At 38.7% G+C, this 15,386-nt stretch overlaps 1 protein-coding gene across 1 annotated transcript in view; it reads left to right on the top strand.

The window, feature by feature from the left end:
- The window catches only part of LOC116450923 (connector enhancer of kinase suppressor of ras 2-like), a 174,507-nt gene that overhangs the window by 96,475 nt on the left and 62,646 nt on the right, over window positions 1-15,386 (top strand). Inside the window, exons 8-9 of the mRNA XM_032123908.1 lie at window positions 6,768-6,827; window positions 10,472-10,540. Coding sequence (XP_031979799.1) covers window positions 6,768-6,827; window positions 10,472-10,540 — 129 coding nt within the window. The remainder of the gene's footprint in view (window positions 1-6,767; window positions 6,828-10,471; window positions 10,541-15,386) is intronic.

The following is a 15,386-nucleotide window of genomic DNA, read 5'->3' as shown; positions in this document are numbered from 1 at the left end:
ACAGAGTCAGAACTCCTGCAGGGCAGTGTCTGTGTGTTTAATTGTGTAAATAAATTCTGGATCATAAAGCATTTTCACAAAGGGACTCTAAGTCTTTGGAATGTGCATCTTCAGTTCTAGCATTTTCTAACTTTCCGGCTGTGCTTTTACGAGCTTGATAGCCACCCTTTGTTTTTCCCTCGCTAAAATACCTTCTTTTGCAGTCAGCTTTATTAAAAAGTGCCCTTATCTCAAGCCTTCCCAGGACACACTCTGTGCTGTGGTTTCCCAGCATTTTGCTGGACAAAGGAATTTGCATTGGGAACATGGTTTGGGTTCTGTTCCAAGTCCTGCATGCTCTGTTTGCATCCTGATCTCTGCGGGCATTTGTTGGCCTCCAGAAATCTATTGGGTTTTTGTACCTCTCCTTTTCCATTCCTTCCTCAGCTTCACCAGTCAAGCTGCTTCCTCCTTTTCCCTATTTTGCCACTGATTTTTCAGTGGCAAATACTGAAACACCTTACGTGTATTCTCTACTTCATTTTGAAGTAACTTTAAGGATTGTAAAGCACTTTTTCTCCTGAACTGCAGTACTGGGTATGGTAATACCATTTATGTCTGAAGTGCACAGCATAATCAGCTCTAACAAGATGTCTGGAAGGCAAAGCTTTGTTTCAAACAATCAATCTGACAAACTTCAAATAAATTCCTGTACTAAAAAAGTATTAAATTGTGAGAATCACCGTTAGCTCTGGCAGAACACACGCACATAAATCTGTATGAAATCGAATAGAATAAAATAACTTTGTGATTTAAGAAAATTGCCTCCCCACTTTAAATTTTTTGGCTTGATGGATCCACAATAAGCCCTTGAGCCAGGAGTTCGGGTTACTGTTGGCAGCTCCTGAGCTTGCTGCGAAATCCTTGGGGATGAAGGCTGATGAAAGGCTGGGAGAACCTTGCTATGATTTACCTCATTCTGTGCCCAGAGCCAGCTTTGGAGCAGTTTTGCTGTCACATAAGCAGCAGCATTTTATTGGAAATGGTGGATATAGAGATACAGAATGGGATCATAGGATGGTTTTTGAGGTTTGGGGCTTTTTCCCCCCCCCCCCCCTCCTGCTCTTGGATGATTGGGGATTGTCCATAGTGGGAGATTATTACAGCCAGTATTATTTCAGACTAAACTTTTTCCTTTTTTAATCTTCTGAACTTGATGTCCAGCCCGTATATTTAGAGATACTTCTGTGTAACATGCAGCTTTAATCTTACTTGATGAGATTAATGATTCCCCTTAAACAGGAGATTCTGAGCAGGGGGGCAGTTGGGGTTTTATTGTTTGGGTTTGTATCTTCTGATGTCTGTGAAATGTTTTCTTCTTTCCTTCTGGAATAAAAGAGCACTTTTATCCCTCTTCTTTTCACTTTTTTATTCTTTTTCTCTCTTGTGTCTGAGCTTCCCACTGCTGACAGAAACAGTGTAGTCTGACATACTTTAATTAATATGTACACTGCTAATATCCACAGCTTTCTTAATTTTTCTGCAGAGGGAACTTTTCCTGTTTCATTCTAAGACTTTAAGGACAGCAAAGATTGTGGGAATAAAAATTTTTATGAAACCAGCTGTGCAATGATGGAAAAACAAAAAAGCTGAACAAACAGCCAAGCTGCCAGATGAACAGACCGTGTTTTATTAAGGATTATTCATCTATCCAGTGTCCAGCTACCCTTTCAAATAGTGCTCCTCTTTCTGTGGCATTTGTAATTTAAGGTGATGGAACCCAATCTTTCCCATTATCACAATAAAAAAAATTGCAAGGAAGGCAAAAAGAAAAAGTAGAATATGAAGACAGTTTTTTTGTGGGAATATGCCTGGCCTAAAACTGTCAGGGTGTTCAACTAATTATTTAGAATTATTTTTAAAGGCTTACAGAAACTTGACAAATTTCCATCATGCTTGACATATAAAGGCTCTCATAGCCTAAAAGCCAAAACAAACCAAATTCTGCCCTACAGCAGAATAAAAGAAGTTACTATCTTAAGTTATTTCAAGAAGTGGAAGTTGTCTTGCAGGAAGAAAAGTAGAGGTGTTTAAATTTGGGCAAAGGACTTTAACATATAAGGCAGAAAAAAAAAACATTTTTGAGAAGGACTTTTTAATGGTATGAAGTTTTAAAAAAAATTCAGTCACCTTCTCAAAGCACTATCATGGTGTTTGTTTAAATGCATCTGTGTAACTTTGATAGTTGAAAAAAGATTAAAGAACCATTTTTTATGTTTGGGGCAAAAGATCAAGGAGTATAAGAGTTCCCTGGTCGTTTGTGGCATTACAAATCTGCATCTTTGCTGTCACTGCTTCCCTGTGCTGGAATAATTGTTGACACTTAAAAACACACTGCTGTCATTAGATCCTGGTTAATTAACCAGACGACTCTGCAAGAAAATTTTCAAGGAAATTCCCTTGACAACTGGATATGCTCTTTTCTGAGGGAAAGTCTCTTCAAAATGGGATTTTAAATGGCTGGTGCCTTCCCATGTTTTCAAAGGTCAGATTTTAATTAAAAACCTTTAATTCACTTTGTCACTAGGGGACAGGGACAGTTACTCAGAAACAGTCAGGTTCTTGATTTGATGCCTGAGAAGCATTTCCTTGTTCTCTAACATAGGTCAGTGTCATTCTTCAGAGTTTCATGTCTGACACCTCAGTTATTAAAGAGCCACTATTTTTTTCTAAGTGTTGACCAGTCTATGCCATCTTCACAGAGTGAGAGCCCTTGACTCTTGCCTTATCTTGAGATAAGGGGTACAGCATGTTACTGTTCTCTCTGAGGTCATTGTTGACATTCAAGAATAAACCAGAGAGACTAAAAAGCCATTCTTAAAAAAAAAAAAAAGTATATTAATCACTTTGAAAAAGGACTCCAGTGATATTTTGCATCTAAGGGCAGGAAACAGACCAGTAAGGGGACAGAAGAAAGATGAGGAACTGAGCTGCTGGGATGCAAAGAGCAGAGTAGGTCAGGGTAGGGAAGGATATGGTAGGAAAGGCCTGGTTAGACAGGAATGGACATTCCTGAGTTTGCAGAGGTAGACAGACAGCTGGATGGAGAGGGCAGCAATGGACACTGGAAGGAAAGAAGCAGGAGAACCCTCCAGAGTAGAACTCAGATGTAGGTGCCACTCCAGAAGGGTCTCTGTCACATTGGCCAAAGCTGTGCATGTTCCTGGTTACTCCGAGGTGACCAAACAATTCTCTGGGTACCACTGCCTCAGCAGATGAGTTCCACCCCTTCTGTCTGGATCCTGATCCTGGGACTGGATGTGAGAAGGAAAAAGCTGTGGGAAGGTTGGGTTTAGGGCACTGAACCCAGAAGGGGAGATGAGCTGCTGGGCACAGGGGGAGAAAGGTGCTGCTGAGGGCTCTGAACAGGCAAGAACACATAATTTGTCTTCCTATTTTACAGCCAAAACCTGTGAACAGTTTGTGATCAGTTTGTGTAAAGTTACATGAGAATAATTAGCTGACAGGAGAATATCTGCATTTCCATCAGACTTCATCACAGAAATGAATAGGGTCAAAATAGCAGATAAGTGGATACTCTTTTTATAAATTACTTTACAAGTTAATTAAAGATTATGCTTATGTAAAAATCACAAAATCACAAAATAGTTTGGGTTGGAAGGGACTTTAGAGGTCATCACATTCCAACCTCCCACCAGACCAGGTTACCCAGAGCCCCACCCAGCCTGACCTCAAACACCTCCCAAAGTGCAGAATATTAGAGAAGACTGTGACTCCTCGAATATGCTGAATCAACGTGATTGCTTTAAAACACAGGTGAAATAGAAAATAATTTTAAACAAAATATTTCCAAGAGTTCCAGTGTCAGCAGTTGTCACAACAGGATCTGGGCTTGGAAGAAAAAGGATTGCTGCTTCAGTTCTACAGCTGCAGCATTAAATCACTATTTGCCCTGAACTTATATTATCTAACAAAATTTTTCAAATGTGTTTTAATTTTTTTTTTAGGCTTATTAACCAAAAAAATGAGTGGATGAAACCATACTGAACATACAGATAGCCAACAGCCCATTACATCGACAGAAAGGTCCAGCTCTTCGCCTAATTTAGACTGTGAATACTTGTGTGCTTTTTCAGAGGTCACAGAGTTAGCAGCTCCAAAAATTGAAAATAATAATAAAAAATTTTTGCAGTTTTGGCTATTTCTTATAAACCAGAGTAGTTAATTTAAATTTTTCACTGGAAGTTTGATGAAAGTGAGCCCCTTAAAGCTTTTCATTTGTATCTATAAACTATTTTGTGTACAAGTATTTATATGAGCAAATTAAACTTTTGAAATACAAAATATGTATGTTTAAAATATATCTGTTTTATAGAAAATAATTTGAATTCTGAATCATTTGAAGCAAAAAATTAACGTGAGAGATTTTATATTTTTTTACCTAAAATAATCTTTCAAGCTTTTCAGGTAAGAGATATGTCAAGGGGATACTCTGCTGCTGTAATGGTCAACAAGAAACAAGCTCATTATTTTTCTCCTGGGAAAACAAGGATGAAAGCTCTTTGTAGGATAATTTGAAGGCTATGAGTCATTCACTAAATTTTTTTATTTTTTTATATATTCTTAAATTTTAATAACTAGGATGAAAGAGCAGATAGAAAAATGTAGGGTAATTCTATGTGGTTAGTCAGGTTTTATGTCTCTCCGATGGCATCTGTTAGGAGATAAAATTATAATTTGATTTTTTCTAAAAATACAGAGGTTAACAAGAGTCTAAGAACTTCAGGAAGAAAGAAGTGGTAAAATTTCGTGAAAAGTTTAGGACTCTGCCCTCTTTTGGCCTTAAAGATTTTGATCTGTTGGGTTTTTTGAGTGGGAAATGGATCTTGTCAAAGCAAGTGGGATGTTAGGACCGCAATACTAAATTTGTTATTAAAACTGTGGCTGGAAATGTGTTCCTGAAGCTCACCACATGCTAAAAGAGCAGCCTTCTGTGGGGCAGGAATGTTGTGTAACATCCTGGTGAAAAGTTCTCCATGGAAATCCAGCATACCTCACTCTAGATGGACAAAATCTCTTCTCCGGATTTTTAATGGACACTCTACATCCCATTGTCCATGGGAACCTTCAGTTTCTCAGGATCCAGTGCTCCTGTTTGTGTCTTTGAGCTGGCAAATAGAACTTTGTCAGTAGCTGTTGAAGGAACCACAGAGCCTACAGAACAGCAAACACTGACAAAATTCAACAGCTCTAAAGAGGGAAGTACTGAAAGGCCCACCAGCAGCTTCTTTCTCCCAAATAATCCCATGTTATGAAGCTGATTTCCAGACTGGCGAGATTTAATTTGGCCGTCTTTGGTTTTTACAAATGAAGTCATTTATAAAGCAGCCTTATTTAAGAGAACAGCTAAGCATAAGGAGTAAAATCTAAAGCAGAGTTTCCTGTGCAACAGAGCTAAGCAACCAGCCAGCAATCAGGTTTAGCCAGTCTTTATTTTTAAGATTTCAGTAAATTTTAAAACTTGCTGACATGGAATTAGTTTACAATAAAGTAGAAGTCACATTTTCTCATGAAAAATCCAAACAGCTCCCACTAGAGGAGGTTACTCAGGGCCTTGTCCAACCACGATTTGATCATCTCCAAATCAGAGATTCCACAGCTTTGCCAGCCTGTTCCAGGGTTTTTTCTTCCTCATGGTGAAATCGAAAAAAATTCCTTACCAGAGTTCCAACTTGTATCTCTTGCTTCTCATCCTCCCACTGTCAGGAAGAGTTTGGCTCCATCTTTCCTTAACCTTCCAGTTTAGGCAGTTGTGGACAGCATTATCACAACTTTGTAGGATTTTTAACCTTTGGGTTATTCTCGAGGGCATGGGAGGTGGTGTTTGTGTGACCCACCTTGCCTGAAGCATTCCAGAATCTGGAAACTGCTTTCTCTGAACAAAATGTTCTTGGTTATTGCTGAGGGCTCTAAATTTTGGGGTTGGCAGCACAAGGTGAAGCAGAACTATTGAAAGAATAATAAATCAGCAGCACAATGTACCAATTAGATTAATTAGATTTCAAAATGTGATGGATAACCATGCCATGTGAAGAGATGGGAAGCTCGAGATGACCTCGCTCTTGAGAGGGAAGCACACGAGCCACTGAGCCTCCCTGACATTTGAGGCTCTGAGTGTGTTCAGCTCCACAGATCCCTGCTCTGCTTGTCTCTCTCCATCTTGTCAGTCGCCTCCTTAAGCAGAATTCTTGATGGACTAATTACAAAGCTCCTGTTAGTTCACTAAGCTCATTTTCCCCCATAAACTGGCAATATGAGCACTGGCTCCTGTCTTTTCTGAGTTAGGCTATGGCTTCGTTTTTACTGAATCAGGAACTCTTTGCAAATGGGGCATTTAAGTTTAAAAACTACTCCTGCTCATGCTTTTGATTTCAATACTTCTTTTATGTCACTTGAAATAAAAAGAGGTCATGTTAAATATTTCAAATACTGAATAGGCACAGGTTTTTATGCTGATGCTCAGTGTTCAACTCTGTTCACTTTAGAATAAAAAACCATTAAGTGAGAAAACTCTGCTGTTTATAGTGGTCTTGATATAGATTTGTTAAACTTAGATTTGCAAATGTTGATTGACCGCAGTTCCTTCCAGTCTGCTCAAATGTTATGGTCCTTAGACTGGAGCAAACATATAATTTTAATTATCATGCAAATGTCATGTATTTGTTTCCTACGAATGTTAATTAAGCTTTTTGCTCTTTTTTCCCCAGGGAATGTATATTAAATCAACATATGATGGACTACATGTAATCACAGGAACAACTGAAAATGTAAGATTCTTTATTGTAAAATACTTTTATCATGCTTACAATTATTTTCTGTGTATCTGCAGTGCGTTTTGTAATCTGTTAGCTTGCTTTAAGCCAAGCCACTTTTTATTAATATCTTTTTTCCTTTTTTTTATGTACATGCATCATATTACCTTTTTAAAGACTAAGAACCCTTGAAAATAGATATAGAAAAGCAGCTGTGGTGAAATTATTAATAACTAACAATATAATAAATTAAATTCTCAAACTTCTTTCCTCAGTGATTCCTCAAATAATCCTCTCTAACAAAATTCACACACTTTCTCTCTGGCAAAAGTGGTTTCCTTTATATTAACTACATTGTATTTTATGTTTTCCATCATTTGTAATAAAAATACAGGAAAGATCAATTATCATTTTCATAGTTGTGCCAGAGGTATTAAAATAACTGAACCAAAATCACACAGAGTTCTGCAGCTCAAAGATCTGTGTGAGAGATCCCGGGGACACTAAGGAAGAGCAGCACAGCTTCTGAACATCTTCCTTTTTTACTTAACGTGCAGTTCATAATTATAAATTTGAAAAAATTAAATTGACTTCAACTGCTGCCATCTAATTACTGTGACAGACTTCATAATAAGACCCTTCTGGTTTTCGTCTTGTCTTTTAGTCACGCTGTTCCCACTCGGGCTTGGGTCTGTTTGACTGCTCAGAGCTGGGCAAGTGACAAGTTTAGATTTTATAAAGCTGATATTGAAATTATGGATTGCTGACACCCAAGGAACATCAAATGAGCTCTGTGAGATGTAAATCCTGGCTGGCAACTGCCAGTGCTCTGCTGGCCCATATGGGTGAGCTCCATGTGGGATATTTTAATTGATTTATATATATTGAGTGGTATTTATATGGGTTTTGTCAGTGCAAACCCATGGAAAGCCAGACCATTTGTATGTCACAATTTGGGAAGACAATTCTAATGCAAATTAAACTTGAGATTTGTTTGTTTATATTGTCACCACTGGCAGCATTTAGAAGTCTAAAAATAACTATGTGTGTATCTTGGGTCCTGAAAATTATGACTGATCCGTCTTGATTATGTTGGACAGATTATGTTCATAGTCATTGAATTACTCGTGCTGTAATTAATCCACTTTTTTACTGTAATTCTAATTCATTTCAGAAATATAATGCAGTTTGCAGGGGAAATATTGATATATTTACAATTGAAATTCACAGGAGGAGTTACTAAATTGCCAGACACTAGAATTTTTATTTTACCTACCAAACTTTTTGCCATGACACCACCAGAAGAAGTTGCTCTTTTGGTTTTGCTAGAAGTGTAATCACATGTGCAGATAAACCAGCTTCAAAGACCTGTAACTTCTGGTGTTTCAGCAAATTGATTTTTCATTCCTTTTGAAGGGATATTTGACCTCAGAGCCAGTGTTTAATTAGCTCAGCCTCATCCAAGTCAGGAAAGCAGCTAAAAAGAGAAAGAACCAGGCCTTTGCTTTTCCAAGTAACGTCAGCTGAAGTTAAACATTATGAATGGTGGTGGTTTCTGCAGTTTCCTGCTTACCTCTCACGGCCCATTTAAAGCCAAAGAGTTGTATTCTCATTGAATTCCAGGAATATTTCTGTTACATGTTTGCTACTGGGCAAAGGAGCAGCCTGCCAAAATTCCAGCAGTTTCCATGAAAAGGAGAAAGTGGCTCTGGAGCCAGGTAGTTCTTCACCTCATCCTATAAAGCGTGGGAGTAAAATCCTGCTTGTTGTAGTGCAGAAGGACCCAGGGGCAGGAGGTGAGGTCTGACTGCACTGCCCAGGGTTTAGCTCAAAGCTGGAGCTCAGGAGTGGCCAAAGCCCTGATTTGAGATCAGGCAGGTGAGGAGCTGGAACGAGGGCGGTGTTGGGCAGAGAAAGGCTGGGAATGGAAAACCAGCAGTGGGCAAAAGGTAAAAGCTGTGCTTGGAATAGCCCAGCCACACTGGGGATCACCGTGGCCAGTATTGGCTGTTTGCCCTATAGGCTGATTGACTGATTGGCTAATCAATGACTTTTCCTGCTCTCAGCAGCCGTGCCCTGCAGTGCCACTGTCAGCAGGGCCTGGCCCACGGGGGGCCATTTGGCCCCTCAGAGATGAGTCTCTCTGGCATTTTATTCACAAATAATTGCAGTCATTTCCTTGTCAGTGGCAATTTGGGTTTTTCTTGTATTGCCTCCTCTTCTCTTTGTTCCTTTTATTTGTTTTCCTCATGTTTTTAATCTCCATCCACAAAAGGAGTGAGTGGGACTTCTGGTTGAAGACAGTGCAGCTGAGGAGCTCTTGCCTGCAGTGAGGTCATGACCATAAAATTCTACAAATCACTTTCAGTTCAGATAAATCCTTTCTTCCTTCGCATTTGACACCTGGCTCCTGTGTTTATTGTGTTTAACAATTTATGTTTTCAAGAGATGTCCAGGAACTCAGCTACAGTTTGGTAACAGCTGTTTCTCTGTGCAGTTCTTCAGCAGGATTAGAGCCAGGACACTCCCTGTAGCTGCAAGGGGCTCCATTTCTGCCTTTCTTAGGAGTCTGTTTGCTTAGCAGGGAACTGAAACTGTTTCTTGAGGATTATTTTGCTTTAAAAGTTTCTGCACCGTTTGACAAGGGACAATCATTCCTCTCCTCTCTCTGACCCTGTATCTAATGAGGAGAATAAACAGCCCACCTTGTCCAAGTCTCCTGGCTGAACAGCCAATTTCCACTGGGATTTATTTTCCAAGGTGATGTCTGAGCTCTTTAATTCTTTGTGGTTATTTTCCCCTGGATGCCAGGTTGGTGTGCTCTGTGTCAGTAGAACACTCTTGTAAGCCAGTGCACAGTGCAAACGAGTTGCCTTGAATTCTCAGCTCTCTACTCCTGAGCCTGCTCATCTCCTCAATGCCCCATGGATTCCTCTCACAGATTTAAGATTTCATCAAAGCATCTAAAAATTATTTGTAAAGTAGTAGTTGGGCCATGTTTGAGTGGCTCTTCAATGGGTTTTAAGCCGTTTTCATGTGCTCAGAACAAGCTATATTTAGGATAAGGGAGTTTTTCAGCTCCAGGATCAGGAAATTCTGTGAACAGTGCATGTACATAAAATCTCCTGAAGAGCAAGTCCCTTATAACCATTTGTAAATTACCACATTCTGTATTCAAATAGTTCATTTAGCACTGCCTTGGAAGTGCTGGAGCTGGATTTGAAGGTATAAATACCCCGTGTGTGCAGAGTATTTTCAGTGCACTTCAGCAGTAACACTGCTCTGTAGAGGAATGAGCCCTGATTTATGTCTCACACGTGGCTGGTCCAGCCCTGTCCCGGGGTGTGTTGTAACAGATTTAATTCCATGTGATGTGAATTCACCCAGGGTATTCCCAACAAGGTTGTGACTGCTCAGCTAAAAACAATAGAATAGCTCAACCAGCCAAAAATGGCAGTGGAGTTCTAGATTACTTCACCAAATGTTATAAAAAAAAATTTTGTTCCTTATGAAAATGAACAATTATTGTTATTTGACAGCAATAAGACTTCTTCAGGCATGGCTTTCTTGCCTTCTTCAGCATTCATTGTTCAATTCCTGCTCTTTCCAACCACCTCCACACCCTCTCTGTAAAGTAATTTTTTCTCTCTTGTCCTCAGTCTCCTGCTGACCAGTGTAAGAAAATCCATGCTGGTGATGAGGTGATCCAGGTCAACCACCAAACTGTGGTAAGTACTTTGGAAATTCTGTGCCTCAGGCTTTGCCTGTTCCCACTGGTAAAAAGGTACTAATTCTTCTTTGCTCAGCTATATTATTATTATTATTATTATTATTATTATTATTGTTATCATTATTATTATTGTTGTTGTTATTATTTGTCTTTTCAATCATATTCGCTGCTTATTCTTAATAAGAAAAGACCCAAATTGAGTCCGTAATCAGTCCAGAAGGATTAAGCCAAATTTACATTTTGCACAGCTGCTGTTCAACATCATGCTCTTATTGTATAAGGAGATCCAAGAATATTTCCTTGAAGTTCTTAGACTTCTCATTATACACTTGCCAGCTGGTTTAACTTCTCCTCTTGAACAGGATTTTGCATTCTGTTTAATGCAGGATCCAGATTAATAATGCAGAAGTGCTGTAACAGCCATGTATTCTGAATCTGTTGGGTGGAAGATATAAAAATGATTAAAGTGTTGATAGAAATCTGCCAGGTTTGGGGTTTGGGCATTCTTAGATGGAGATTTATTTTTAAGATGCCCACAAGCATGTGCACGCAGAAGTGGATGCTGAACCTCAGTATTGCAGTATGTAATTTAAATATAATTTAAATAGCTCCAGTGTTGCTGGAGCTACAGGTGAAAGGAACACTGGTATTTATTATTTCTTAGGCATGAGTAGTGACAAGGACAATGAAAACTTCCTAAGAAACTTCTAATTTAGCTATTTCACTTTCTCCTGGTGAACCCCATCTCCAGACACAGCAGCTGCAAATTAAGAAATCTCTTTCTGTCTGTAATTGGTGTGAAGGGGAAATATGAAAGTCTGGCTCTTAAAATCTTACGATTAGAGAGCAAATATTTTCTCTTGAAAAGAAGTATAACTTACTCATTTACAATTTAAATGTTAATGCAACACAGAGCTCTTATCTGTATTAGAGAGTTGTCATAGTTACAAGTTGAAATATGTATCAGACTGGGTTTCTTCATCAAACACTCTCTTCATGTGACAGATCTGATTTAATCTTTACTCCCATAGGTGAAATCCCCCATTCAGCTTCTCAAGAACTGGCTTTTTTAGCAACTCTTTTTTCCATGTCTGTTATTGCAGCAGGCTCAAGGTGGTTGATACTTGTAATCCCTTTCCACCTCAGGGCACAGGACCAACAGCTGAGTCAAGTGCCATAAAAGACTTTTTTTTTCCTAAAAAATCCCCCATAATATATTAATTATTCATTCTGAAGTTTCTAACAAGCTAAGGAAAGAGATAAATGGCACTGGTTCTTTTGGAAATTTATTCTTCCTTTGAAATGGCTGGGAAAGTCTCACTACAGCGTCTTCAGTTTGGAAAATCAGGCAGTAATAGTGTGTGTTTGCATGTTTCAGAGGTGTGTGTCCAACTCTCCCTGCTCATGGATTAGAAGTTTTAATATTTTAAATATCCCTTAGATCTTCAAGTGTGTCCTTTAAGTCACTTCTGGCACTCCTTGCTGCAAACTACCCTTAGCTGTGCTCCTTCTTCACCTGAGTTAACACCTTATGACGATCCATATTTTGCTTATAATTAGTATTATTTCCATTAGTGGACTAGAATAATTCAAAGGCAACAGCTCATTAAATTTCCACTTAATCATTATTCTAATATTAGCACAACCAGATCATAAAAAGGGGTGTAACCCATCTGAAATTAATGGGGGGGGGGGGGGGTCAGAGAACTTGCATATCTCTGGTGTTCCCACAGGTTTTCCAGAGAAGATTTTATCTGGGTTATCCTAACCAAGACATTTGTTTAAGATTACATTTCTGCAGCATTTTGATACCAATGTTTTCTATTATATCAAATATAAATCCCCTTCAATACAATGTGTTTGGAAGAACCTGTTCTGAAGATGACTGGAAAATGTCATTTTGTACTGCCACTGGTGGAAATACTTCCCTGAACAGAAAAAGTATGGATCTCTTTAAACAGATTCCAATCCTGTAGCTGACTACCAGCACCATTTAATCTGATTTTGGCTGAGCTCAGCCAGTGTATTTTCTAGATAAATTCATATTCATTTAATATGATCATTTGAGTTTCAGAACTTTCACTGCTGTTCCCACAACCTGTAATAAATTGCTCCGGTAGTTAATTATTCTCATTGCTGGGGGGAAAAAAGTCATTTTATTTGTAGTCTATATTTGTCTGGCACAAGCTTCCAGTCCTTTGATCTTGATATATTTTTATCTATTAAATTGGAGAGCAGGTTTCTCTTTTAGGTATTTTCAGGATGCAATCAAATTAACTCATCACTTTTTTTTAGTAAGGCAGATAATTTGAGCACTTCCAGTTCGTCATCCTAACGCATGACCCTCCTCAGCATCCTCTTTAAATTCCCAACTGTAGCACTCTGCATTTTTCACAGGGAGCTATGGAGCTGTCCAGGGCAAGGATTCACTCATGGGTAGGGCAGAACTCTGGTGCTCAAAGAGTAAAAATGAGACTACAAGGCTTGGAGATGTTCCAGGGGAGGGTTAGGTTGGATTTCAGGAAAAGGCTCTTCCCACAGAGGGTGGTTGGGCACTGAACAGCTCCCCAGGAAATGGTTATGATTTTTTAAAGTTTTACTTTACTTTTTCAATACCTTTTCAATGGAGTTGGGAGCCAAAAAATGTTCAGGAAGTATTAAAGGAGAGCTGCTTCCAAATTATGTAATGCAACAACTGAAGGAGTGAGAAATAAAAGCCTTTCCATGTGGAATCTGGTCTAACCAAGGAACACTCTGTAATACAATTACAAAGATCAAAGAAGAAATAATAGTACTTTAAGCAAGAAATTAATTAAATCAGGCGATTCGATTAAGATCATTTAATCATTATCCAATTTCCTTATTTGCTTTTCTGCTTGTTCTTCTTGCTTATAAGATTTTAATAAAACAGCATAAGAAACTTGAAGAATAAGTTATACATTCTAAATTACTGCCACCCTAACTTTTTATTTTTCCCCTACAATAACAACAGGCACCAATTCTGCCAGTGCCTTATAGATTTTTACTTCCTCTCCAATAAAATTATACAGAAGTACTAAAGATGCCACTGTAACACTTCTTTGTTTGCAAAATTAACCATGACACCATTTTCCACTGCTTAGTTGAAATGGTAAATTTCATATTGTAATTCTTTTTCAGCATAAATTTATGAAAATTAAATTGTGTTAATGTTCCTTTTTGGATAGTTTTTCAGACAGTGAAAATATTGAAAATCAAATGATCAAAGAAATATTGACTCATCTACCTGACCACCTGACCATCTGTAAAATATTTGATCTACTTCTGGATAGAGAAGTGATTTGTAAACAAGGGAAAACTGAATTTCTCTGTCTTCTATTCTTTTTTTCTTTTCTTTTTTTTTTTTTTTTTTGTGAGGGTTAGGATTTGAAGGTTATATCATAGGACAGAGAGCAATAATAAGGCTTTTAGTAATTCCTGTTGAAAGCTCAATGTTACTCAGGAGCACCTGGCAAGACTCCAGGAGTCAGAATGTAGTAATTAATCCCAAACCAACTGAGCACCATAGAGCTGATGGGACTGAAAATGGCAAAGATGAACTTGGAATTAATCAGGAACAGGTTTCCAGGAGAAACTGAGTTTGGTTATCATTGTCTTGACATTAGTAATACCTTGTCTGAAATAAAGCGTGATTCTCAGGTCACTTGCAGGCATCAAGGGTGTTAAGTTAGATATGAGCATTAAAAAAATGTAATGGGTAAAAAGGAAAATGTGTCATCTGTCTCAGAGGAAGAGAAATTATTTAAGGATTTCAGTTTGGTTAACTCAGCCAGCTGGGTCTGAGACAGAATTCCTCTTTCTTCACGGACAGAGGCAATAAAGACCAGAAAGAGAAACAACTCCTTAAGGCATAAAACAATGCTGTGACAGAGCAAGAGGCCACAGAAATACCTGTTATTCTGTTGTGTTACGTGTTTCTTATACTCTCTTTAAGCAGCTGCTGGTTTTAGCTGAAGTAGTTGCATTTCCACACTCGGTGAGGTTGTTCTTTGGAATGATGGAACCTGTGCCTTCAAAGGCAGGGAAGAAAGATGGGGACAGACCTTTTAGTAGGGCCTGTTGTAAAGGGGCACTGAAAGAGGGAAGAATTGGACCAGATATATGGAAGGAATTTTTTTTACAGTGAAACACAGGCACAGGGTGTTCAGAGAAGCTGTGGCTGCCCCATCCCTGGAAGTGTCCAAGGCCAGGTTGGACAGGGCTTGGAGCAACCTGATCCACTTGACAGTGTCCCTGCTGCTGGCAGGGGGTTGGACTAAATGACCTTTAAATGTCCCTTCAAACCCCAAATATACTTTGATTCTAAATACATGATCAGCAGCCTAATGCCCTTTCATACTGTTCATTGTCAAATTACATGCTTGAAATTAAGTGTGTCAAGAGCCTGGCACAATGAAATCATTTCAGCACTAATTTATTTGTGTGAAGACAGTCATTGAATTAATACCCTCGGTGTCTGTTTGCTGAATTGTGAATATGAGTCCTAATGAGAGCTCATTTTAGGTGGAGGTAAATCTGTAAATGTAGTGCCAGGTCACACCATCTGTGTTTCAGCACACTCTGTGTTGGGAAATGCAAGGAGGGGGAAAAAAAGGACAAAAGATGTCATGAGAATTCCAACTTCTTTCCCCAAAAGACATCCTTCTGTTTCCAAACAAAGTGCCACATGTTACTTATTCTGCAGATTCTGCTTTTCAGAAGGGCTCAGTAAAGCCTCTCTTCCTGTTGTAGACCTTGCTTCTTCTTGGATTCTCGCTGTGTTTCTCCATTAGTTAATGAAAATAGCTATGTAAGATAATGGGGAA

This window comes from Corvus moneduloides, chromosome 14 (genome assembly GCF_009650955.1).
Source record: "Corvus moneduloides isolate bCorMon1 chromosome 14, bCorMon1.pri, whole genome shotgun sequence".
NCBI classification, from domain to species: Eukaryota; Metazoa; Chordata; class Aves; order Passeriformes; family Corvidae; genus Corvus; species Corvus moneduloides.
This window is presented reverse-complemented; position numbering and strand designations above follow the sequence as displayed.